General features: G+C 39.4%; 3 protein-coding genes across 6 annotated transcripts; 1 reads left to right on the top strand and 2 right to left on the bottom strand.

The window, feature by feature from the left end:
- Positions 1 to 1405: 1405 nt before the first annotated feature.
- LOC135946047 (facilitated trehalose transporter Tret1-2 homolog) lies at positions 1406 to 4759 on the top strand. The gene is made up of 7 exons (XM_065494078.1): positions 1406 to 1933; positions 2312 to 2450; positions 2511 to 2646; positions 3352 to 3560; positions 3616 to 3893; positions 3951 to 4354; positions 4404 to 4759. Exons 1-7 carry the CDS (start codon positions 1914 to 1916, stop codon positions 4670 to 4672), a joined length of 1455 nt encoding a protein of 484 aa, XP_065350150.1. The 5' UTR covers positions 1406 to 1913; the 3' UTR covers positions 4673 to 4759.
- Positions 4760 to 4806: 47 nt separating this feature from the next.
- LOC135945089 (solute carrier family 41 member 1-like) lies at positions 4807 to 7212 on the bottom strand. Its single transcript, XM_065492501.1, has 7 exons — positions 7075 to 7212; positions 6829 to 7008; positions 6348 to 6495; positions 6287 to 6294; positions 6049 to 6235; positions 5844 to 5997; positions 4807 to 5776 (listed from the first exon to the last, which is right to left on the bottom strand). Exons 1-7 carry the CDS (start codon positions 7210 to 7212, stop codon positions 5389 to 5391), a joined length of 1203 nt encoding a protein of 400 aa, XP_065348573.1. The 3' UTR covers positions 4807 to 5388.
- Positions 7213 to 8396: 1184 nt separating this feature from the next.
- Positions 8397 to 25102, bottom strand: LOC135946046 (solute carrier family 41 member 1-like). Of its 4 annotated transcripts, none has more exons than XM_065494074.1 (9): positions 24965 to 25102; positions 12436 to 12721; positions 12080 to 12310; positions 11835 to 12014; positions 11586 to 11730; positions 11279 to 11425; positions 11076 to 11223; positions 10462 to 10828; positions 8397 to 10124 (listed from the first exon to the last, which is right to left on the bottom strand). In XM_065494074.1, exons 2-9 carry the CDS (start codon positions 12520 to 12522, stop codon positions 9939 to 9941), a joined length of 1491 nt encoding a protein of 496 aa, XP_065350146.1. In that variant the 5' UTR covers positions 12523 to 12721; positions 24965 to 25102; the 3' UTR covers positions 8397 to 9938. The 4 variants fall into 4 exon arrangements, with proteins under 4 accessions (XP_065350146.1, XP_065350145.1, XP_065350148.1 ...); XM_065494073.1 differs by lacking the exon at positions 24965 to 25102 and adding an exon at positions 15946 to 16093; XM_065494076.1 differs by lacking the exon at positions 24965 to 25102 and adding an exon at positions 15946 to 16093 and having other exon boundaries at positions 12080 to 12292.
- Positions 25103 to 25869: the final 767 nt, after the last annotated feature.

Below are 25869 nucleotides of genomic sequence, written 5' to 3'. Positions count from 1 at the left end.
ACACAGCTCGCGGCAAAGGTCAAGAACGAATATAAAAGCTGACTTAACGACTGGAGCCAACCAAAAAGCCGCACGGGAAACCAGCCCCTGTCAGCTCCTTTGGTGTTAAGTGCTCGTAAAAGTTGCATTTCTTAGGATCTTTCGAGTGTTGTTGGCCAATCACGGATCTGTGAGCAGGGGAGTGTCGGCGGGCTTACCTCATTACATGATATTGCCGTCGCGGTGAAGCACTTTTGGGACTAATTTATTTCGACTTGTAATATAAAGACCCCTATCATTCACTTTAATCTGGTAGGATTATACAATTTAAAGTCCTTGCATGATTTAAAATATTTGCAATTTAAAATGCGGCGCGATTTATATTTAAATATATGATCAGAGTTTTTTCATTAATTATATTTGTAATGAAAGAATAATTGATAATTTGTCAGGCTCAGGATAAAAATCCTTCTTTGAACTCTAAAATCGTGATCCCAATTTTAATATTATTTTGTAATGTTGCTAACTGCCAGAAATTCGTCTGCTTATTGATAGAAACGTCAAATAATGCGAGAAAAAGACTGATGATTCACTTAAGTGATGATGATTCACAAACAGTAATGATTTCAATCTCCGCATAGAGCTTGGAAGTATAAGTTCTACTATTTTTTTTTAATATTTACGTCAGGGAGCGTTGCATTTAAAAATTTAAAATAGATCTGCGTATATCTATGCAACCTGCTCAACGCGCACAACAAAAAGGTTGCATAATTACATTGAACAGTTTTTGAGCATTGTGATTCATAGAAATGACATGTTTGTTGAAAAAAACATTCCCTAATGTAGCTATGGATAAAAATGCAGGGCCAATTTCATGGCTATCTAACTGATTATGCCCTCTTAAATTAACCCATAGTGTTGTGACTTCCTACACCACTGGTCATCCAAAATTGGGAGGAATTCTAATTATTTAATAGATAAATGTGTCACGGTTTTCACTTTCGAATTAGTAAAAAACTGACCTAGTGCTCAGAATAATATATATGAGTAAAGAAGTGTATGTAAATATTGTGATTGGAATTGTACTTTATTTGCGTTTATCTTTGGTACAATGTTGTAATATTTAGATAAACAAACCAACTGTGTCAAGAACAATCAAACTTTGTCTTAAGCCAGCGTTATAATATGAATGCAAAGTGAGTCTTGATGTTGTTCTCTATTATTTGTGTATTTGCAAAGAATTTCATTCATTGGTATTTTTCCTTAATTATCCCTTAGAATATTTTGTATCAAAGCACGTCGACTAGAAGCAAATTTTTGAACATCAAATTAGGTTTGTGCAATTAAGAAAAGCAAATCAAGAAATCACTTTAGTTTTATTCAACGAATGACCTTAATTGCAGTTTAGAAGACATAGTTTAACAAAGAAAACAAAGAAAAGGCGAAAGTGTTCGAGAAAAAATACTGAGCAAAATAAGGTCAAACACTCTTCCTCAACGGAACGTAGGAATTGGCTTGTTCCCAAAACGCACTAACGCAAGTCGCGTTGGATGCGCACAAATTTATTGCGACGACAATGCGCCCCAGAAAGCGGAGAAGATAAAAAAGTTTGTGTCTATTTTACCCTACCACCCTTAACAAAATTGGGCTTTCCTTGCCCGAACTTTTGCAGGGGAGATGATCCGTGCAACCCTCCCTTCCACAAACACGTGCCACCAAATTGCATTGAACTTTGCATGTCTTGAAAAGACTAGGGCATCCGAGTTTGTGTCTCACTGGATTGGTACAAACGCTGCAGAAACGTCGCTTGAGGCGCGGCTGCTCATTTTACTTCCACTCCGTTCTGTGTTGCGCTGCACGAGCCGTTCAAACCGCGCTCTCGCTCGCCATCAGATCGCTGCTCTTCGGCGGCAAAGCAGTTTCTTTTAGGGAAAATGGATCAAGATCAATTCTCGTGAGTTGAATAACAATTTATTTAAATGTAAATAGACGTGGATCTTTTAATGCATCACCTTTTAGTTTTTTTTCAATATATCTCGCAGTTGGATACTTCAGCTGAGAGATTTTTATCTTTAAATCAGGCCAATCAAATTAATATTTAATTGCAGTTTCGCTTCACATTGTTTCAGAGTCATACTAAAAGTTAGTTGAATTTTGCAAATTAAAGAAATGTGATCAATATTCAAATATTCTCCTTCGTTAACCAGACATTTGCGGTTCCACGTCCGCACTTAAAACCTGTTCTCCGGCAATGAATCGTTGCCTCCAGGCGAAATATCACGTGAACACAAAGTATTAATATACATGTTTCTCCAAAATCGCAATCTGCTAGTCTTCAAGAAACAAAGCTGGTTGTTGAAGAAAAGAACGCTCTTTTGCTGCAGTCGGCTGGTCCGACGCCGCAAATTATCTCCATTAAACAGCAATTGGAGCAGGATGGAAAAAACAAATTAGGCTCGGTTGCAAAAGAAGTGAGCAGTCGTAAACACTCTGTTTGCCCGGAAAAAAGTTTTGTTTGCTCTCTTCCACAGGTACTAACCGTTTTGCTTGCTGACTTGTCGTCCTTTGGCAATGGTCTTATTTTGGGATACTCGGCCATAGCTCTGCCGCAACTGCAGCACCCTGACAGTTGGTTGCCAGTCGATGAAGATGAAGCTTCTTGGATCGGTAAATATCACCATATATAAAAACGCCTATCAATTTATGTAGTGTCGCCTTGAATTTTAAATATTTACTTGATATCTCGAGTGCGCTGCACTGCACTTCATCTTTTACCTTACTTGAGCAATCGGCTGTTTTGGGCTCGTCGCGTCTTCAAAACAGAACAATAAAGTAATAAGCCGGTTAATAAGGCTGCCATATCAGTACGATCAAACAGCTGCGACTCAGGGCCAATATCAATTGATCTCTCGGTCGCCAAGTGCAGCAATGAATGGCGGAAGACAACAAGCAAGTGTCTATTTATCGGTCAGTAAGTCCATCCACAGTCAGCGATAAACGTGTGCTCGGAAGCCACGTCTTGACCTTAAATTGTGTGCGAGCGCAATTGTTGCAAAAGTGAAACTGAACTAGTGATACTCGGGCTAGAAAAGTCTCTGAAAGACGTGCTGTAAACAAAATAGCGGTACAGGAAAGTCAATGAGCAGAATAAATATTTACTGGCTCCACTATTCTTTTTGCAATGCACTGACAATCAAGCTAATTGTAGCGGACAAACTGATTTGTTTGTTTGTCATTGCATCGTGCGGGAAGTACTGCGTTTGTTTTATTTCAGCGCTGTGGAATGTCGGTGCTGATAGAGATGCATAATATTAATCTATATTTTTGGGGTCAATATTTTCTCGTTACATTTGAGTATTGTTTAATTTTCAGCCAGCTTATCAGCTTTGAGCTCAGCTTTAGGATGCATTTTGGTCGGCTTTTTGATGGACCAATTCGGCCGCAAGCGAACACTCCAAATGCAGTGCGTTCCCACTTTCATCGGCTGGATTCTGATAGCCTTATCCTCAAACGTGTTAACCCTCTACGCTGGACGCCTGCTAACCGGCCTAGGCGGCGGAATGGTCGACTGCACGATTCAAGTAGGAAATGATGGAAAATCAAAAGTATAATTATTTTTAAAGTCGTCGCTCGCAGGTTTATATAAGCGAAATCACCACGCCAATTCTGCGAAACTACTTGGCTTCGACGCCGAGCCTTGTATTTTCGATGGGGATGCTGGTGGTGTACGTTATGGGCGCGTCGCACCTGCAGTGGAACGTGGTAGCTGCAACTTGCGCCTCAGTCCCGCTTCTGCACTTCCTGGTGATGCATTTCCTGCCTGAGAGCCCGGTCTGGCTTAGGGCAAAGGGCAAGCACACACTAGCTGACCAAGCCATGCGCTGGCTCAACAAGAGATCTGACGACAGTAATTGGTTAATATTCCCATGCATGTCTTTGCATCGCTTTAATGTTTGTATTTTTCTTCTCAGTTTTCGGGCGCAGGACACTACGGACACAACTTCCGCCTGGGAATCTCTCGTCTCCAAACATTCCAGAAGACCCCTGCTGGTCATGTTGGTCTTCTTCTTTTTCCAGCAGTTTTGCGGCATGAATGCCGTAATTTTTTACGCTGTGCAGATCTTCCAGTCGGCGGACAGTGGAGTATTGTCCAGCAACCAATCTGCCGTGGTCATCGGGGTGGCCAGGCTCATTGTAATTTGCCTGAGCTGTGTAATTCTCTCCAAAATTGGCCGCCGCCCTGTGTCAATTATCTCTGGCGTTGGCATGTCAGTGTCCATGATCACATTGGGCACCATTATGCAGCTGCAGGAGACACCATCGCTTGCCGTCTCTCTGACCTGCATGACTGGCTTCATTGCCTTTAATACATTTGGTAACAGTCAATTTTTCTTAACGTTTTAAAATTTAACGCATTTTCAAAGGTTTCCTTGTGATACCCTGGGTAATGCTGGGCGAGTTGCTGCCTGAAAAATGCAGAGGACTTGCATCTGGTCTCATTACGTGCATCGTCTACATATTCATTTTCACCGTAGTAAAGAGCTACCCATACATGCTGGCTCTTTTAGGCGAAAGCTTAGTCTTTCTCATTTTCGGAACCATCTCGATTATTGGGACAACTTTTGTCTACTTTTTCTTGCCTGAAACGAAAGGCAAAACTCTCCTGGAAATTGAACATTCCTTCAGGAAATAACTGTGATGATTCAATTTTTGACAAACCAATATGAACTGTGAAGCACATATTTTTTAGAAAATAAACAAGTATTCTTTAAATAACAAATGTTTATTGATTTTTAACATCAAAACACAGTTATTTGCAACAGATCCTTGTCAGAATTTAATTATTGATTGCTACTCAATAATATTAAATATGAATAAATGCAGAAATGTTAATTGATAACCTAACCACCTTTCTTCAGATACTGATGCGCAGGAAAGGAGTCATATTTATTTGATTAGTTTACCTCTTTTGAGATGGCGAAAACTCAGAGCGCTTTCGTTTTGTTTTAAGAGTACATTATCATATAATTTAAAAATTGTGCGCTACTGTCGTAGTAGCATTTCGGTCCCGGAAAGATCATCGCCAGGAAATTCAGCTCCAGTAATGTTCAGAACGTTAAAGACAAAGGCAAGGAAAACTGCGCCTACTAAATCGGCCAAAGCAGCTAACAGAGGTATTGCTGAGGTATCTGGATCAAATTTCGACTTCCACAACACGTGGGTAATGACGTATGCAACATAAAGCATTACGCCAACCTGTGAACACAATTTTCAAGTTATTAGAACTTAATTTCAATCTTTATAAATCGTCATTTTTCTAGTTGCAAATTTGTAGGAGTAATTTCATGTGCTGTGTTTAACCAATTTAGAGCTCCAAATTTTGATTGAAATTAATTGATTACTAATCTATTATTTAATATATATTAAAGCACAAACCTGAAGTTCTGCAACAATGAGGTAGCTAGTTAAAAACACCCACGACATGTGCACGCGTCTAGTTATGTAAACGAAAAAGAGGAAAATCATGTGTCCAGGAAACGCCATAGCCAATATGAAGCGGCAAGTACGCGATATTATATTAATACCGTACAAGGTATGTTCAAGCGAAACAAATATTCGTCGCGTGTTGCCGCTTTCCTCGTCTACCGTTCCAGGCTGGATGTGCTTGTGCAGAAAGGTTGAAATCTTACTAGCTTGCACAGCCACCAGGTTGCCGCAGGAACCATTGATGACTGTTTGGAAGACTGCGAACTTTTTGAACTTTTTGACCGTTTTTTGTAGGACGAAACCCCCCATGCTGAAAAAATTTCAATTAACACAAGAATATCTAGGTCTCTAATTTTTAGAAAATTAAAATTACTCACACGCTGATTGCTATGGCAACCATCATTGGTAGCCACCACCAGTCTCTTTTGAGCATTTCTTGAGTGTGCTCATTGCATTTCGCGTACCGGAAACAGAACACTGCGAGAAACGCTAAACCCACGAAGATTAAAGATGCAACCCACCTTAAACTTCCTTAAAATATTTTGGATTAATTTTTAAGGATCACCGGTAGACTAAACAGACCTTCAGCGCTATAGAGCAAGGTTGTGGACAAAAATATAACGACGACGGACGCAAAGTCACCTAGACTGGTCGCGATGGGTATGGCCACGTTGTCTGGGTTGATGTTGCACTTACGTGAGTAATTTATGACACATATCGTGATCGCTCCTGCAGATACACAAATTAAAATAATGTAAAATATGCGAACCTAATGGCTTTTATTGTTATTTTTTAGTAAATCATTTAGCAGATGAAGCACTAAGTTCCCTGATAAATTTTCGGTGAAAAATCGTTCATACGTATGCGAAATTGAGATATACCTAGGGCGACATGGACGATGGAAGCGGTCACGAGACTACTTGTGCAGAGGAGAAGAACGTGGTCCAAGTGGAAAGTCTGAGATTCGATGGCCTCATTTATAATCGACGCAGCTAGTGATCCAAGAAATCCAACCACAATAGCTTGGAACTACAATTGCAACTTATATATCATCCAAAATGACAGCAAATTGCTCTTATTTTTTATGTTTGAGGGAGCAATCGGACCAGTTTTTAAGACGTTTGAAATTTTAGATGTAACCCAATCTTCCTAAAAATACTCAGAAAGGTGATGGGAGTCGAGGTCAGTCAGGTCAGAGGTCGGAAAAGTGAGTGGTTGCCCTGATTTTAAGTAATTAAAAAATCCCGGGAAAAGTGTGCAAACTGAAAAGATGGACTTCAAGGAAAGTTAAGTTACAGTTTTTCAGGCGTCTCAAAAACCCGTCCAATCACCCCAATCTCACGTGGCTCATTTGGTTCGTACCTCTATTAGCGCGAGATTAGCTTTGATCATGCTCCAAAAATCTTCCGTTGTGTCCATGTTATCTATGTTGGCCTTGGTGCTAAGACGAGATGCGAGAGTCATCTCCAGATTTCCTTTCAGACCCAACAGAGCAGGCACCAAAATCGTCGTCGCATTTACTTTCTTGAACACAGTCGCATTCTTTGGATTGGAAATAAAAAAAAATCTTTAGCTGAAAGCTGTAAACCTTTGCCTCAAATGGCGTACCTGATCGATGTAATCAAGTAATATTCCTGTTCCAATCGTTGCAAATCCTGAAAGCACGAACGGAATGAAAATTTGAAAGACTATTGCACGGTCACTCTCATCCTTCCTACGAACCGGCGTCGAAGGATTTGCCAACATTGTATTGCTCTGTCACCACGTCTGTCAAGTGTTCACCTGAAGTCGCTTTGCTCGATGCGATGCTCGTCCCCAAAAAGTTATTTAAAAACATCAAATGTTTGCTTTCACATGTTTATTCTCAATAAACGAAATAAAGTGTAAAGTGCAAGAGAACATATAGTCGAAAAGCACGAAAATATATTAGACGGATTTTGATTGGCCTGGTTTATGTGGTCACCAGTGGACAGGTGACCTTTCCGCTAACCGCCTCGCTCAGATATCAGCGAGGCATCATAGTAATTTTAATTGTGACAACGGTTAATAATTACGTTTAAAGCATATCTGGAGACTTCTGTACATGCCTGTGAGGATTTTATGCCTGTGATAATTTGTTTAAAAGTATTTTTGATAATGTTGGTTTGTAAAACCCTATAACCGATGCAAATAGAGATCCTGTAAATCCAACCCCAATAGCTTGGCACTGCAATGAATGTTGAATGATGGCATTAATGGGCGTCATGCTCCTTAGAAAATTTATAATTTTGAGTGATTATTTTTTTCGTCGACAATTATTTGTAATAGAGATGCTCTGCTGAATAATTATAAAATCCTGCGTTTTTTAATGTCTCGTGAGATCCAGCTAGCAGCATAAAATGATCTCCTTCTTGGTAGCAATTTACTAATTTACTCTCTAATTACGAGTGTTTGTACCTCGATTAGCGCGAAACAAGTTTTACGCGCTTATTATCTGTCAGCGTCTCCGTGCGTCCTAAGTTGGCCTGGGTGCTAATTGTAAGATGAGACGCGAACATTGTAACTCTCAATCCTCCTTTATTTGAACCGCCTCCTCAGGGTTTTCTATCGTTATTATTTTTTTAATACTTCGTCCGGTATTTATCTGCAATTTCAGTCACTAGACCGGGTCATCGGAAAGTTCCTTTTGTAGTACACCTTTTAAAAGTCAAATATTTGCTATAAAAAAATTCAACTACATGTCCAATCTCAATTTGATTGAGCTATAGTAAAAACAGTAATACAGAAGTTGGTCACGAGTCATGATTCTGTAATTTTTACTTTTCCTTGCCACAGATGAAAACTCTCCTGAAAATTGGGCATTTCTTTCTGAAATAATTCTGAATTTTGCTATTATTAAAAACCAATATGGATCGAGAGGTTGATCATTCGATAGTTAATGAAAATAGTACTTTTAAATCAACACTTTTTATTGATCTTAAAATTTCACGTACAGGATGTTTGGCACAAACACTTTCGTCTGATACTTTTTGATTTCAACATCAGGCAACACTCTTAATTACTCAACAATAAACACAACTCGTCGGGTGATAGCAACAACTAATGTCGTGGTTACCAACAAGCATAAACGAATTCCACGTGTTTAGTGAAGGACAGTCAATCATAAAAAATCAAACAGCACATTTTTTACTCAAATAAAATGCCAACATACTGAAATAGCATCAGATCAAAATCTTTAGTGGGGAGATTTTAAAAGTAATTGGTTATTAACCAAACGTTTACACTCAAAAGTCTAGTTGTTCCCATAAGAAAATACATTTACTTTTTCCGAGATTTCACAAATTTTGAGACACTTCTTAAGTACTAAAAGTGCGACAAACTCTGTTTTAAAACACAATTTGAAAATAATTATTTTAAAATGGCACCTAATTCTAATAGGCTTTCAAAGAAGACGATACTCTCGTTCAATGAAACGGCCGAAAGGAATCTAATTTTGAAATAAATTATTATCAGAAGTGAAATTTGATAAATGCAATAATTATCAAGCAAGACCTGAGGTGGAACTCACGGAATGATGTTCAGGCCACTTTGCTGAAGAAATATATTGTTCGTTTCAGAAATTATTGCGCAGGAAAGGAACTATTTATTGAAGCACACATACGATTCAAAATTAAAATTGAAAATAATTTAAAACAGTAGGAAGAAACCGATCACCCCCGATGGCTCTTTCTCTTAAAAACAAAGCTCGCGACTTATCTTTGGAAGTAAGGTGAAAACAATTTCAACTTAAAAAGACTAGACGGGCTATGATCAAATTATGTGTGCATCGGGGGATGAAGGGTTAATGAAACTTTACCCAGCATAATCCAGGATGATTGGTCTTTGGGGTAAAAATAGGCAAAAATAATCTTGGTAAAATGGTAAAACTTTGCGAATATGGCGTTGGAACGTGCAAAATACAAGTTTCAAACGAGGCATTTCCGAAGCTTGTAAGTGTGACAAAGTCTCATGAAAGCAGCTCAGTCAGGAATTGTTGTCGTATTTTGGAATTTGACGCCAAACAAGCTGCATGCAAGTTGGATGTTCTCGGGCTTTTGGGATCAATCAACTCTATCACAGTACATTTGTTAACTGTTCTACTCGTGTATCTAGCTAGGAATAAGGGCCGCCCTATTAATTGCACGTTGATTATTATTGTTTAAACATTTTAAAACGAGCCGAACATTTAGTTTAGTTTGTCATCAAATCAAAAGTTTTTTGGGATTTCGTGAAAGTAGATGATTTTAGTAAACTTGAAGTTGCAAGTTAGTCTGGTATGAAGAAATTTCATAGCTCGTGCCTTGTCCTGTGTTGCAATTTTGATCGTTGGGCCAGCCAATACTGAGTTGTATCGAAAATAATGCAAGAAGTAATGTGAGAGCAGGGTCCTTTTTTTATAAAAATCGTCTTGCCAATTTCTGCAGTCTTACTTAAATATTCGGTTTCGAAAAAGATTACTGTTTCATGTAGATACCATCGTTGCCAGCAACGTACAGGACGCCAAAGGCCATGGCAAGCAAACTTATGCCCAAAAGATCGCCCATGGCAGTGAGGTATGGGATGGCTGAGTTGTCTGGATCGATTCGTCTCTTCCACATCCAGTGGGTCATGATGTAAGCGATGTAGAGCAGAATGCCAACCTGTGTGCACAATTTCCCCAGTCAATTAAATATTTAAACGTGATTTTTGAGCAGGAAAAATTAAATTGAAACACGGGAACTGTGACAAAATTAAAAATAAACGTTGTGGCTCTTTTTTACGCTGAATTGACAAAGGATATGGGTGGCTACGAGTGAAATTTTCTGCTCTTATAATATCGCAATAATTCTACAAGAAAATATTCCGAAGTATCGAATTTCACTCTTATAGCCAATCATCTTTAATCTACTTCGCGCAGATTAGCCGTTTTGTAATTATTATATTTTTTTACTTTCAATTTAGCTCCTAATTTTATTTTAAATCATTTGAAAAACAAACCTGAATTTGTGCTGCGACGAGGTAGCCAGCAAGAAACAACAGCGATAATCCCAAGTTTCCAGTTTTTATGTAGTGAATGGTGTAGACGAAAATGAGGTGTCCAGGCACCACCATGCACATTAGGATGCGGCATGTGCGCGAATGTTTGTTCTTGCCGCGGAAAGACTGGCCTGGTGTAATGCAGACGCTGCTGTGGCCGCCTTCTTCGTCATCCAGCATTCCGGGCTGGAAGTCCCTGTGAAGGGAGGTTGAGATCCTGCTAGCGTGCACAGCCACCAGGTTGCCACCGACTCCGTTGATAACAGGTTGGAAGACGGCGAATCCTTCAAAATGCGCGACCATTCCCTCCAGGATGAAACCCCCGAAGCTAAAATAGTTTAAAGGAATTATTAAAATGCCACATATTCTCCAAATTGTCAGCAGATGTCAATAGAAGTTGATAAACACTCAACATTTCCGTTGTAATTAATATAAACTTCCTCAGTGTATAGCAAGCTGTTTATCTTTTCGTTTTTATTTAGCACAAAAAGCAAGCAGTTTGTTATACACACAGGAACTTGCATTTAATTTAAAACTCACTATTCATTAATTTTGAAAATTAAAAAATAGCTTACCTGCTGATTATCATGGCGATTACCACTGGTGTCCAGCCAGTGTAGAGCACTTCGCGGGTGTACTTATTGCGTTTTGCGATCCAAACCCAGAGCGGTGTGATTAGCACATAACCTGAGATGATGAGCGGTGCCAGCCAGTCTTGTTTTCCTGTATTATTTGTTAAATTAAATTTTGTTCGTGCTAAATAAAATCCTTAACACACCTATAGCGTTGTAGAGGTGGGTCGAAGTCCAAGAGAGCAAGGCAAGGGACGTGATGTCGCCCAAACTGGCCGCGATGGGTGTGGCCACATTGTCAGGGTTGATGTTGCAGTGTCTCGAAAAAACTATTACCGCGGCCGTGATCAGTCCTGCGGACACGCAAGAGTTTAGATTATGCAGAATGCAAACTTGACGTAACATAATTATATTTTCTTTCTGTGTTTACATAAGAAATCAGATATTGACCTATGCCCCGTTATTTATGGCGGCAATAGTTTATCTGTGGATTCGCATGCAATGGAAATATACCTAGGACAAAACTGGCGATGGAGGCGGTCACGAGACTGCTTGCGCAGAGGAGAAAAGCGTGGTCCAAGTTGAAGGTCTGAGTTTTGCTGGCCTCCATAATCAACGCAGCTACTGATCCAAGAAATCCAACCACAATAGCTTGGCACTGCAATTGCAACATAAATAATTGTCACATATGAGATCCATTTAACTGCACATAATGCCCTCCTTCCGCGTTGCATAATCTAATATCTCGAAAGTGTTTCATACCTGGATTAGCGTGAGATTAGCTGCGATCATGCTCCACTGCTCTTTTGGCGTGTCCATATGTCCTAAGTTTGCCTGGGTGCTGAGACGAGACGCGAGAGTCATCTCTAGATTTCCTTTTAATCCCAACAAAGCCGGCACCAAAATCATCAACTCCTTTACTTGCATGAACACTGACCAATGCTGGAGATTAAAGATAAAAATCATGAGCAACGACTGTGGGAAAAATTAAGGTTCGAATATAATACCTGAACGACGTCAAGAACAAGCCCTGCTCCAACCATTCCAAGTCCGGCAACCAAGAACGGAATGAAAACTTGTAGGGCCATTGCACGGTAACTCTCATCCTTCTTCTGAACCACCTCCGCAGGGTCCGCTAACATTGTTGTCTCCGCCACCACGTCTGGCAAGCGTCCGCCGTTGTTGTCGCCAGGGTCGTCCACGAGAGGTTCCTTGACCACCTTAAAAGTTGAATCAATCTTTAAAACAGTAAACAATCAAAATAAAATATCAAAAGAACCGATAATAATGGAAAGACTGCAAAGTCTCTCATTTGCATAATTATAATTTATTTCAGTATAAATAATTTTTTTTTAATTTTTACCTGAATGGTAATGGGGTCGACGATGAGCTCGACTACCTCCTCGCCCAAGCAAATGGGCGCGGTGGCGTCTTTGTCCTTGGACAGCATCCTCAGCAGCTTGGATGGAGTCGAGGCCGCAGCGGCCGATTTCACTTTGGAAGCCGAAATGGTTGCTGCTCTCAAAGAACGGGACCGTCAGAAAAGACGCAGCTCGCGATGAAGCTTGTTTTAGGGTGAGTGTTGGTGTTGTGGTCGACGATGGGTAGCTCCAAACCGGATCTGGGCATACCCTGTACAATGCAGCCCCCTGCGAATCAAAAGATGAGTAGAAATTAATATTCATGCTCGCGGTATAGGAGTCCACAAAAATTAATGCTTTTTGCTATTTTGTCTACCGTCTTAGGCTCTCTATTTCTTCAGATTAAAGCATGTTTATTCATGTTCAGCGTGCCAATTTAAAAAAAATCAAACACTACAAAACATTACAAATGTTTACTAACTCGGCTGCTAGCGCTTCTTGCTTAACATTGTTAGCAGTTTTACAGTGTGAGCGGGATTATTTCTGCTCTTCTGACGCTCCCAGGGACATTTAAGCTTTTACTCATTTCTTATATTATCCTCTTTATAAGGCACTGCAAGTCGCGAGTGTCTCTTTTCATCCCGCACTTGCCAACAGGCTCCAAACGGAATTTTTGTTAGCTGGGGTCATGGCTGAACAAGAGCAGGCTGTTTAATGAGGAGCAGGCTTTTCGTCTCGCCTGGATACGAGCACGTTTTTTCTGCCAACTGCATGGCGTGTAATTCGAGTCCGTCTAGACGGACGGCTTGCGATTCCTGTGCTCTCAGGTGATATACACGCACGCAGAAATTTTGTCTCATGCAAGGGTTGCCAGGTATCGTGTGAACAAGGTTGGTGGCAAACATCACCGGTAAGCAATTTTATCTGGCGAGCCGATGCTGAGCTAGAAAAGTGGCGCAGGCACGCGTTTCCCGCTGGAAAAGAGAAACACCAACCGCAGCAGCGCGGTGTCACACGACCATCGATTTTCATTTTATCTCCTTGGCGGTTCTGTTTCATGAATCAGACTTAATTGGGCGCTTCTATCGCAACGTGAGTCACTTTATAGTGGCTTGTGTTGCGCAATTCATTCAAGACTTAAGGACGTGTGTGTAAATTTAAGTGTGCCACCTCCGTTTGAAGTGCAAACTGGTTCAGCAGGACGACTGAAACTCCTTTGCTCGATTACTCTCTCTTTCGTATTTATACAAATCGCAATCATGCAAAACAACACAGTCAAATTAATAGCGCTAGGACTAACGCACGCTGTTGTTTATTTTGGTATTGCGCATTTGCATTGAGTGACGCGTGATATGAGCTATTTATCGCCGAGTGGCTTCTTACGCGATATGCCCGAGTGTTTATTTTAGTGTCACCCGCTGTCTACCTGCGTGATTTGCGCGCACGCGAATTCTAGAAACCCATTTAGCGCTTCGAATGTGGGTCGAGCCTCGAGCTGGAGCACCAGCCCAGGGTTGACGTCGCACCCCTGTCCGTTGCAAGCAAGCTAGTCACGTTGAATTTGCAAAACTGCACGAGCTATGCTTAATATAAACATACTGGCAATTGAACCTAATACTATTTTAATCGACCCAAGTGACCTACGAGAATTAGGTTTCTGGTCATTTGCATCTACGTCATCAAAGGCTCATATTATTTGTAACTTGAGTCAATTGGCATCAAAAACAATTACGTCCAATCAGTTATACAAAAATTTCTGCCTTTACGATTCTCATTTATTGGCTATATTTGATAATGTTTTCTATTTTGTTTCAGGTAAGTTACACGTCCCGCCCTCCATGTTCTTACGTCGAGTAGCTGAGGTGGGTACTCATTTTCACCTCCTACACGTGTAATCTATAACCACATATTTGTGTACGTTATGCTGCTCCCCTACGGGCAACATTCTAGCGGGAATCCGACACTGTAGCCCAGCTAATCCAATTAGCCGTATCCTGCTCCCCTGGAGAATCATGTGACTCGATAAGTCATTTTCGGGCCGCCGCATAGCTTGGAAATACCGGCCAAGACAGCGAGTGGAATGAATGGTGCTTTGTGAGGAAAGAGCGCAGTGCACCTGGCCGCACGCAAGGAAAAATCTCAGTCGGCGTTCGCCTTGAAATGAAATTCCAGACGGACCGCGAGAGCGGCGTTATTCTTCACTGTATGAGGCTTGTTTAGAAAACGTTTGGTTCGCGGCTCTTATGGCGCCGCACGAAATATCTCGAGGTATGCTCGAGAAGGAAGAATGATAAAGAGTTAACGTACGTTCGAGGAAAAAGCATATTTAAACCGACGGGAATTTTCAGAGAAGGAAAAAAGTTAACAATTTTTCATTTGTTTGACCCCGCCACCTGAGATTTATAAAAATCAGACTTTCACAATGGCACGCCTTTAGTACGTTAGTATTTTTCGTTACCTTTGTATTCTTTATTTTTTAATAATTATTTGTGGCATTATTGTAGATTAATACAACTCGTATAAATTCAAGAAAACGAAAAAATTACATTTCCTTGTTAGCCTTTCCAATTTTTGATCTCAAACCTACAAATTAATGATTCACTCGCCTCCGCAATGATGAATAATCCCATTCATGAGAATGACTCAGGTCCTTGTCTCTGATTTTCGTGAAATTGCACTTCAGCGTGTGAACAGTTTTCAGTCGCGCCGGCTTCCTCATTGTTACTAATCTCATCGAATTTCTCGCTTCTTATCTAGCTTCACGCTTGAACTACTTTTTGGGGTGTCGGTTAGCTGGCAAGTCGATTGCAAGGTTGCGAATTATTTGTGAATTGCGATTGCTCAGCTAAATGCGCTCGGCCGTGCCAGTTGTGCTGCGAGGGCCGAATTCTTCGAGGCAACACGGGGGCACCACACTCTTCGGTGCAGTGCGTGCCGGTGCCGTCACCGTCTTTGGCCTTCACCTTTCGGTGCAAAGTCTGGCTTCCGTGCGAGCACCGATACCACGTGGTCGCTCGATTTTTAACGGAAAACGTTCTGCTTCCTGATTATAGACGCGGTTGTGGAACGTTCTACGGGTCGCGAATTTGGCACCGCGTGGAAAAGAAACGTTTTTCAGGTCAAAGTTAGGTCGGGTTGGATCAATAACGCTCGTTGGCACAATTCCCTCCATCGCGAGTGGCGAAATCGGCGCATTAAGAGGCTGGAAGTAGTGTGCGGGGAACGGGGTGAAAAGCCGCCAGGGGATTGTCCGCAGTATCTGCCCGAGAAATGAACCAGCCGAACCGGATCTATTGCATCAGCATTTACTAAACCCTCAAAAAATAAGCTGGAAACGTCCCACGGCTGCTAGAATAAATTACTCCCCCTAAATTTCCCGAGAAGAGAGCGGAGAGAGCAGCGTGGACGGAGTCAACGGAGTGCGGGGGCTGCTACTGCGACGGTTTGCACCCCCGTTTTGCCGAGCCGCCCTTTTTTCACCGATTTCCGTGCAAAATAAGCAATTTACTCACCTTTGGAAAGTCCAATGCGCTATGGAATAACATTAATAACTGCGATTGAATTACATTATAGCTGAGCACGAAAGGCGCGCGATCGACGAGTGATGCCAACGACCAGCATGTGGCATACTAAAGAGCGCAGCCCGAACCAACCGCGAGCAGCTCGGCTCGTGCGTGACGTCACGCGCAAGGGGGCTCGAACTGAGCGAATATAGCGCCGGCTGCAGCGATTGTGTGCGCGGTGCAAATGACCGACAACGACAAGGTGTTGTGTGAAAAAAAGGGCTATTGTACCGAGGAAAAAAACGATTGGCATTGCTACCTTATACTATCTTACATAGCATAACAATAGCGTTGAATGGTGGTCGCATAAAAACTAAAAATATAAAATTAACGCAAAACTTTAAGTAGTGAAACGTTGTTTATACGTTGGGTCGCTTCAGCATGATAAAAAAAGTTCAATAGTTCATTCGATGTGTATGTTTTGTCAGATTTGTTTAAATTCTTGCTCAGGATAAGAGGATAAATGCCATTTTTTTTTCGAAATCTTGAAAGTTGAAATATGTTCAGTTTTGTGTAGTAATTTTAAATATTGCGAGTGTTTTTACTATAATAATATGTTTGTTGCTGTTGTCTCAATGACGACACTGCATTAAAAATATTTGATTGTATGTTATTTACACACTAATGTACTAAAATTGTGCTGCCTTGTGTAGCAGAATAAGCACCAGCCGTTAATTCTCCGGAATTGGCTGGACTTCTGTAGCTTTCAAAATAAATATTTTCTTAAAAAAATAAACTTGAAATATATCCAGATTGTAAAATTTGAAAGTAAAAGTCTGGTATCAATCAACACAAAAAAGCCTGTTCTCTCGTAGATCTTGCTCGAAACTGGTTTTCAGCGTTACAGTTAAAATTCCAAACGGCGCAAAGATGAGAAAAATATTGGAATTGTTCGTAAAACCTGATTTTAAATGAAGCTGTGACAGTTGCAATAATATCCAATAAGTTGTTCAAGAATGACTAGTATATTGGGGTAAAGGGATTATTAGTTTATCTTAAAACTGTAGAAAATATTTTAACTGAAAATGAGAATGGTCCTGTATCAAGCAAAATCTTTTTACCGATAATTGTTTAGGAGAAACTTCAACTCTAAAAAAATATTAATTTTGATTACAATTTAAATTAAGTATGAAAATTTGCATGTCCGACCCGTCCTGTTTACTAAAGAGAGAAATTTTTTATTGTTCCTCTCTCATCCCCGCAGTCTGATCTGCAGATCTCCACTGTTTTCGCGATTCGTCTGGAAAAGTCCAAGGACCCGAGGCAAACTTAACATCATCCTCTGAGCAGCCACCGTGGTCTAAGGCTGGCGCCGCTGGTGCACCCCGTTGACGTACACGCGGTATTGTTTGTCTACGTCAGCGGACTCGTCGGCAGCGCCTGCTTTACTCGGCGCCGCCGCATGCGACGATCGATTCTCGGCCCCTCGTTCGCCGGGTGGGGCAGCTGCGTGTGGCGCTCGAATTCGAAACGCGAGCGTTGCCCCAGCAAATGCAACCAGACCTCGGGTCGTGCAGCTCTGGCTGACGCGCAAATTGCGCAAATTGACGCTTCACGTGAACTGGGCTGAGTTGCTCAGAAAAGTGAAATATCACACGCTATGTAGTTATAGTACTGCCCGTGAGTTGTTAAAAAATTTTGCCTTCACACAGGGGTGTGATTTTTTTTAATTAAATGTTATAAAAATAAAAACTTACTTTGAGTCAAGAACGACTGACCATACTTTTTAGGATTTATTTTTCCTCGTCCTCTTAAAATCTTTATTTCAAAATTATTTTAAAATTTTCTGTTCAGCCACTCAAGTTATTATTTCCAAAGTTTTTATAGTTGCTCCCCCAAAATTACTATTTATCTAACCTCAAAGAGACTTTGTGTGTTGTGAAGCTTGTTACGATGCCTCAATTCATTCCCAAACATTGAACCGAGCAGTTGTCTTAATTTTGTTTGTAAAAGATATTGAAAATGAAATAAAGTTAATTCTTTCAATTATTAAGTATGTGCTGCTATTGTTTGAGACACTTAATTTATTATTGCATACTTATCGCGTATATAGAAAACAGATTCAGTTTCTATACAGCACTAGTTTTGAAACCAGTTGTTCTCGGTCTATGGTCTATGGCAAGGAGGTAGGAGACACTCATTCATTAGTGCGTTAAGTAATATAGATCTGGGCACGGAAACGGGAAGAGAGAAGAGAGTGGACAGAATGGATTAAAAATTAACTTCAAGATCGCGTGGTTAAGTAGGTATATTACAGAAAATTTGTCATATTTTCCAACTCGAAAAGACGTGAGCTGACTAAGTTTGACACTGCACACACGGAGAGAGCTGTGAAGCACTTACTTTCGTGTCTGTGCCCTCCCTCAATTCATTGGAGCAGAGGAGACTGACAACGATAAGCGAAGGTGGTATCACAAAAACGATCACGGTGAGAACCTGGTGAACGAATAAAACCCTCCCATCTAATATCTAAAATTCATTTTGCGTCGTCGAGCCGTGTGCATACGAACGCAACAATAAAATCTTGCGCGATGAAGCGTTTTGAGCCGGACTATGCCAGCCAGATGAACCCTTAGTTTATTGAATTGGCTGTTTAAAAATTGCTCACACGAAAGCATGGAAATATGAAATCAATTTTCATAAGCATGGGAAGACCCTATAATCCTATTTCCCCGGAAAAAGTTGTCATTTAATTACCTATTGTTAATTTCAATGATCTTTGATAATGTTAATTTAAAATATTTGTATTGGATCTTAAAAAATATTAAAACTAGCCAAAATATAACTAACTGAAGACAGTACCTGAATATATCAGCCGTTTGCGATGGTTTCGTTCGTTGATACAGTCAAAGTCCAGCATGAATTTCACTACAGATAGAGAGAGAGAGAGAGCAGCAAACGACGTTTGCTCGCGATGGAAGCTCGCTTCTGAATGAATTCCCGCAAAATGCCTCTTCCTCTTTTTCCCACTTTTCTCTTGTTTTCCAAAGCAACAGTTTACCAGGATGTCATTTCCTGCACCCTAAAGAATTGGCTTTTCCCTTCCTCAAATCCTATCCCTTCCTCAAATCGTGGGAGCGCTCAGCATGGACTCCTTTTTGTTATTGTGGCCACCCAAAGAGACTCTTCCCGAAATGAATGGATTTGTGTTGCTCCCGTTCCCATTACTTTTCAAATCTTACAGAGCCACAAAATTTGACCACACATTATGACGGCTTACAACATTTGATTTTACAATATTTAATATTATAAATATAATATTAAATATAATATAATATTATATTCTTGTTTATTCTTGCTATTGTCAATACATAAAATTAAATAATTAAATAGAAAATACAGTAAGAAAGGGCATAGTACTAGCAAACATATTGCAAAAACGATTAATTACAATGTAATCTCTCGCCGCACTGAGCTTTATGCGTGTTTCAAGAAAGATGCACCCAAAGTGGATCATCAAATATAGGAATTTGGAGATAAACTTGTTATCTCGTAAGAAGTTAAAAAATCTATTAATAATCAGTTCAAAAATGATGTAATATTTTTGTAAGCACCATGTTTTGAATTTTCACTTCAAAATTAATACAATTTAGATGTTAAACCTCACCAAAACGCCATAAAAAATACAAAGCTAATTATCTCAAAGAATTACTTTTATATATTATGATTAAAAAATGCACTTTTTGATAAATAAATATTTTTAAAACTTTAAGAACCTTTAATTGTTAATTTTACGTGCAGAGAGTCTATTTGAAGTTAGTCTTGATCGTTCCATATCTCTTTGCTCGCAGTAAAGGATTTTTTTTAAGAGTATGCTATATCGTCTCCAATTTTTCTCCGCACGTGTGCGCTTAATATAATAAATCGGGCAATCTGTGAACACTTTCTGACCGTTGACAGGATCAACAGAAGGGAAGCCTTATTATCTGCGAAATACGAGAGACGTTTCTCGCACATATAAAATCCTTTTTTCACGCCGCCAGACACCATAACACGTGCCCTCTCTCTAAAATTCTCAATATTTTAAGATGCGGTCTACACGTGTCAGTAATTATAAAGACAACTCTTTTATGAAGAGTTGCTCGCTGAGAAATTCGAGTTGTGTGCGTTTAACTGCTCGTGCAAATTCAGGCCGAGTCAGCTTTTTGCGATTACACTCGAGCTACGTAGGCAATTTTTAAGGTGAAAATCGCCTCATAAGCAGTTTCGTGACGAAGGAGATACCTAAAAAGCTTGAACCTAATTGTAAGAAAAGGAAGTCAAGAACAGAGAATATATATGTATGAAAACCATGTAAAAAGTCCTATTGATTGTATTTTAACCTTTGTCCTGTTGCCGGAATGCGTTTTGTTTAAAATTGTTCAAAGTTCTTGTTCCCCTCCATCAAATACATATTAGGAAACGTATATTGATTTATTAATCGCACTATTAAGCGCACAACACTTTATAATGTACCTATGCTATTTTAGCAAGCATAAAATAAATGTTGCTATACATAGTGCAATCAAATAGGTAATTAAATCGAACGAAAACCAATAATAAATTAAATTCAATACTTGTGCAATGGTTAATGAAATGTCGATAAATTAACACAGTCAGAAGAAAATCATTATTTATTTTGTAAATGTGAAATGGTCAGGAAGGGTCAAACTACAGTTTCTCACCAAGCATCCCTTTAAAAGGTCTATTATTTTGGGACAGCCGGATGTGTCCTTATTTATATTGTTGACAGATAAATAAATAAACTTGTCTACCCGTAAATATCAAAAGGAACTCAAATTCGACCCGCACATCTAGTTGTTTGTATAAACAACAATAACACCAATGTAGATTGATGACCATTTGAGGGTGAGTGACCGTTATGACAAGACGCTGTGCTTGGTGGTAGAGAATAGGACAACATTAGTGAGTCTACCAATGAGTGCATAGAATAAAGGGCAAGATTTCACTATTGGCTATACCTTTCACCAACCAAATTTAAGACATTTTCGGACGTGCAGGAGAGAAGCAGCTCAGGTGATCAGCAAAGCAACACCATTCAGGTCCGTTAATGACCAGGTAATCGCAACCGTGACTACAAAAGCAAGTGAAGTAACAAACTGAAAGACACACAAGTGAAAAGACTTGACAAGAATCAAGATTTGAGTGAATATTAAAATTGGTATCATTTGAAAAGTCATATACAAAAGTATTGAGGTTTTCATAATCAATTAATATACGTTAATTTAAAACTTACACTCCGGCCTTTTATTAATCATGCAAGATCCTGATAAATCTGCTTTAATTAATTATTCAATTATTAATCGGAAGTTATCACGATTAGTCAAGAAACCAGAGGAATATTTAGTTTGGAATTATTAATTTCACAGGTATTCCAACAATCAACAGTTAATTCTTACAGGCATTTTATTAATCACCAGAAGAATCACCTTGCTAAAAGAGACATTACAACTTAAATTAAGACAGTTTCAAGTTTAGTGTTGTAAATTTTTTAAGCTACTTTTAGAGGCATTTTTTCTGGCACGACACTTTTTTCGATGTGATATTTTTTGCAACAATTACTGTAAAAAATTACATGTACAACAGATAATAATGTGATATTTTTGCATAACGGTAGAAAATTAATATACAAGTAGTGCCACTTATCAGCTGTGTGAGTGAGCATACAATTATTAAAATTATGCTTTTACGAGCGTAAGTTTCGCAAGCGATCATTAACATGGTGATTTAACTATGTATTAATATAAATTGAAATACTGCTTTTTCAGGAGGGTTTAATGCATTGATTCTCGTCTTCTCCAAATTAGCTAATTCAAACATAAATAATCATTTGAACATTTCCATACGCGTTATAAATCGTCCCAAAAAATTTATCTGATATTGAGAGCTAAATTTTTATTAGTTAAAGCTGAAGTGCTCAATGTCTTTTGGATTCACTTCGTGTTACTTGTTGCACTTGAATGTCTTCAGAAATTTCACGCAGCCTTGATTGGCGAAAACAGGCCACTTTTACTCCCATTTTAGCTCTTTCATTCAGCATGAAGTGAATCGAAAAAGCTAGCAGGAAACGATACCGTTTCGGAAATAGATCTGTTTGCTTGCGGTCTCCGATATCGAAAGTCTGACCTTGTTGGTCAATAACGTAGCGTAATTAGTTGCTGCGTTTATTGAGCAAGTGAGCGCGGCGACTTATTTTAGGATCGCCGCGCGCCGCGTCTTTGATCTTGACACATTAAATGACGCTATCGAGATTCGCCCAAATTCGCAGCACAGCTTGCTTATATCAGACAGGAAGCGGCTTATTTGACCTGCGAGATGTGTTGGCTGTGATAAAAAGCTCTGACTACGACATCTGCGGACCGGTGACGAAATTGATATATTTATATACGCGGGAATTAGAGTCCACTGGGGGATTCGCGAAAGATGTAGAATTTCATTCGAGAAGCTGCAGCGTCAGGTGTACTTTCGATATCAAAAATAGAAGAGGACGGAGGAAAGGACGTTTCAGCTGGAAATAGCAGAATGCGGAAGTAGCAAATATATAAACTGGACATGTCCTTCTTAATTAGTGTATTTCGTTTTAATTTGCTTAAAAAAAACAAAAAAGGCCTGTCTGGTTTTTCGTTTTAAAATAAATCGAATTTTTTAATGTTGTGAATAAATTTAAATCACAACCGTTTCTTATGATTTTTCTAGAGTCTATACAAGCGCTGTGCGGGAAGATAAGAAACTGCCACGTCCGTATTATTTATGCCAACATCGTCTTGGTTACAAAAAAATTAAATTATCATCTTGTTTCTCAAATTTCGTTCTCTCATTTATCACAAGGTCGACGTTATGAAATGCCATATTTTAAAATTCATTTCTTGCTTAATGTGATTTTCAACCCATATTTACACAAAATATCCTTATATGAAAAGCATATTTATAATTATAAATTATATACAAAATTGAATTTTGTGCTCGTGAGCAAACTGGAGTCTAAAATTTAAATTTAAGGTAAAAATATCTAGACTTTTGTTTTTCTTTTGTGTGTACAGAAGAAAAAGCAGCAACAAACAGCTCGTGTAACGAGTTGCTTGTTTTTGCGCTTTCCGCCTTCAGACATTTGGACAAGCAGGAGAAACAAAGCACGTTTACGCAAGTAAAACTCGCTCCTGGAAAGAGTCTAGTCGTTAAAACAGTTGTTGCGAAACGTCAAGGGTTGTCGTAACGATGTTAAGATGAGATTCAAGTAGCTTGATCAGCACTTAGTTGGTTAATGAACACCTGCTATCAGTAGTTGCAAAAATTAATCATCTTGGTCTTGCTTGAAGCCTCTTGCGAAGATAGATGAAAATATGTCGCAATGCTTGAGACGCACACTTGCGATCAAATGAACGAATTGCACAATTTTTTAATTAAATTATCGTTGTTACCTCATGTCTTCTATTAAATCAATTCTAGAAATCGGCAAGTGAAGACGCCGACAGCACATTCAGGGTTTCTGGGAATACATTTATTCTACCAGGATAACCAGAAATCCGCTAGAGAAAAATTATATCCTACGTTCATTGAACTTTATTTGGAATTAAAATCCAAATTACGATGGAGAAATTAAAATTGATGTGGAATTGAATTTAGAATGTGATGTTTATCGTTCGATTTTCGCCGTTTTCAGTGTTTTCAATTTAAAATAACTATCTTAATATGAAGATAAGTAGATCAATCTATTATTCCTAGTCTTCCCGCACTTAGATTTGATCACATGGAAGTTGCATATGCACATGTTATGTGTGCATGGTGTGAGGGTTGGTATCAATAATGATATGTGTGAGCGAGAATCTCTCACAGAACAGAACCCGCGCGCTCTCTTGCTTTGCTAATGGAACAAAATTGCGTCTAAATTGCTTTTGACCAGCGCGGTTGCTGTGCATATCATTTCAACCTCAAACGCCTCTCGCGCACCATTATTTAAATTTGCTAAGCATCCTCTGCTCATAATTTGTACAATCTTAAAGGGATTTGTTATCACCTCTCAAATACTTTTTGAGAGCAACAAAATGGTATAATAAATACTTCTGAATGAAGTCTACGACTTTTAAGTCTTTTGATCTTAAATTAATTGTCTCCTACAAAACAAAGAGGAAAACACAGCACAAATCTAAAGAAATGCAATTTTAAAGTATTATATAAGACTTTAATTTTTTTAATCTTAAAATTCTGTTTGTGAAGACATTTTTGCAAAATTTAGCACGGGAGAATTTTTCACCTAAATTTAAATTCCAATTTTAACTCAATTAATCTGTACAGAATTTCAAATAATTTACAGCTCAAAATACCCCTTTTGCACACCTGCCAATATCTAGAGTTGGCCCACTTTGAGGGTAAATGGATCTTTCAGCCTATTTTTGGCCAAGTCGAGTGCAATTCGGGAACAAAATGCGTCGTTCGCGGTTTCAGCGAGCGCTCAACAGCTTATTAATTGAGTCGGGAGGCCTCTTTTGATTCGTTCAGAGTGCTCTCGATCTGCGCCCAGGGCAATTTGCGAATCGCCTTTCTGTCAGAAACCAATCAAAAAGCGATTTATCCAAATTCAGCCGTCGCGATTTTCACGTTTTGCACGTTTGATCAAACGGATTGGGGCAAATTTGCGCGTCACAACCAACCTTTGCATAAGTGTCGTGTGTGTGACAATCGGCCGCTTGCGTAACTCGTCAATTTGAGGATTCATGCGCGCGAGCTGCGATTTGCAAGCGATCGTCCCTGCACGATGCGAATTAGAATCAATCTCCTTGATTAAATGTCATCTGCCGATTAACTCGATTCGACGAATTTCATGAAATAGGTTTTGACCTTTTCCTGCCAATCATTCTATTTACAAATGAAAGACTGGCAAGCGGATTTGCAAAATCTCACGATAAAAATTTTATGTAGTTTTTGACTGAAACCCCCGAGAGTTTGAATAAATTGGTGTTGGGATACTTACTGACTTTAATCGCCGAAATGAAATTTCAGGGCCGGAAGGTTGGGGTCTGGCCAGGGGCGTCGGAAGCCTCACGGGGCCTGCTGGGCGGGCGGGTGTCGCGTCGTGGCGAGAGGACGACTCACAGTGACCGAGTGAACGCAATTTCTCCCCGGCTTCCGATGTCTCTTCTCTCGCCGAGGCACGGGTGGCCAATTAGCCCCGGAAAGTCCTTCGATTCGCAAGGCAACCAAACCCTTTTAATTTAAACCGACGATGAAAGGTGTGTGGCGGGGGAAGTCGCAATTATTATTGTTTACTCTGCAAGAAGTAATCCAAAAATACTCGTAAATGGAGGAAGCAGGTTAATTGCTCCCAAATTACAACTTGTTGCTGACACCTGTTCTGTTTTTATTCCTTTTCATTATCAATAATTTAGCATAATTTATTTTATTAGAGAATAGTTTTTTAAAATTAAGCAACAATTATAACGTTCAATAAATATGTAATACAGTACCAGTTTAAATTATGGGCAAGGGTTAAAACCATTAAATTGGGAATTGCAGATGGAAAAACAGAATGAGCCGATCTAAGTCACTTTTAAAATTTAGTTTTCCACAGAGGGAACATAGGATGGTAAATGCATTACACGTCTTAGAACAATTTTACTTTCGTCATAATGCTAAAATGTATCTCTTATTATACCATCAATGAAACCAAGACTCGATTTACAGGAAAAAATATCATGTAACGTTTGTTTTTAGTACACGTTGACGGGAAAATATTGTATGAAATATATATTAACGAACTCTAATTTTTATGAATGCTCAAGTCAGCTCTTGTATTATAGTGACAAAAACTAGTTGAGCAGTAATTTCTCTTGAAATACAGAAGAAAGCTGCATTTAATTTCAACCGAAAGATTTTTAA

The sequence above is a fragment of the Cloeon dipterum genome, chromosome X (assembly GCF_949628265.1).
Source record: "Cloeon dipterum chromosome X, ieCloDipt1.1, whole genome shotgun sequence".
Taxonomy (NCBI): domain Eukaryota; kingdom Metazoa; phylum Arthropoda; class Insecta; order Ephemeroptera; family Baetidae; genus Cloeon; species Cloeon dipterum.
This window is presented reverse-complemented; position numbering and strand designations above follow the sequence as displayed.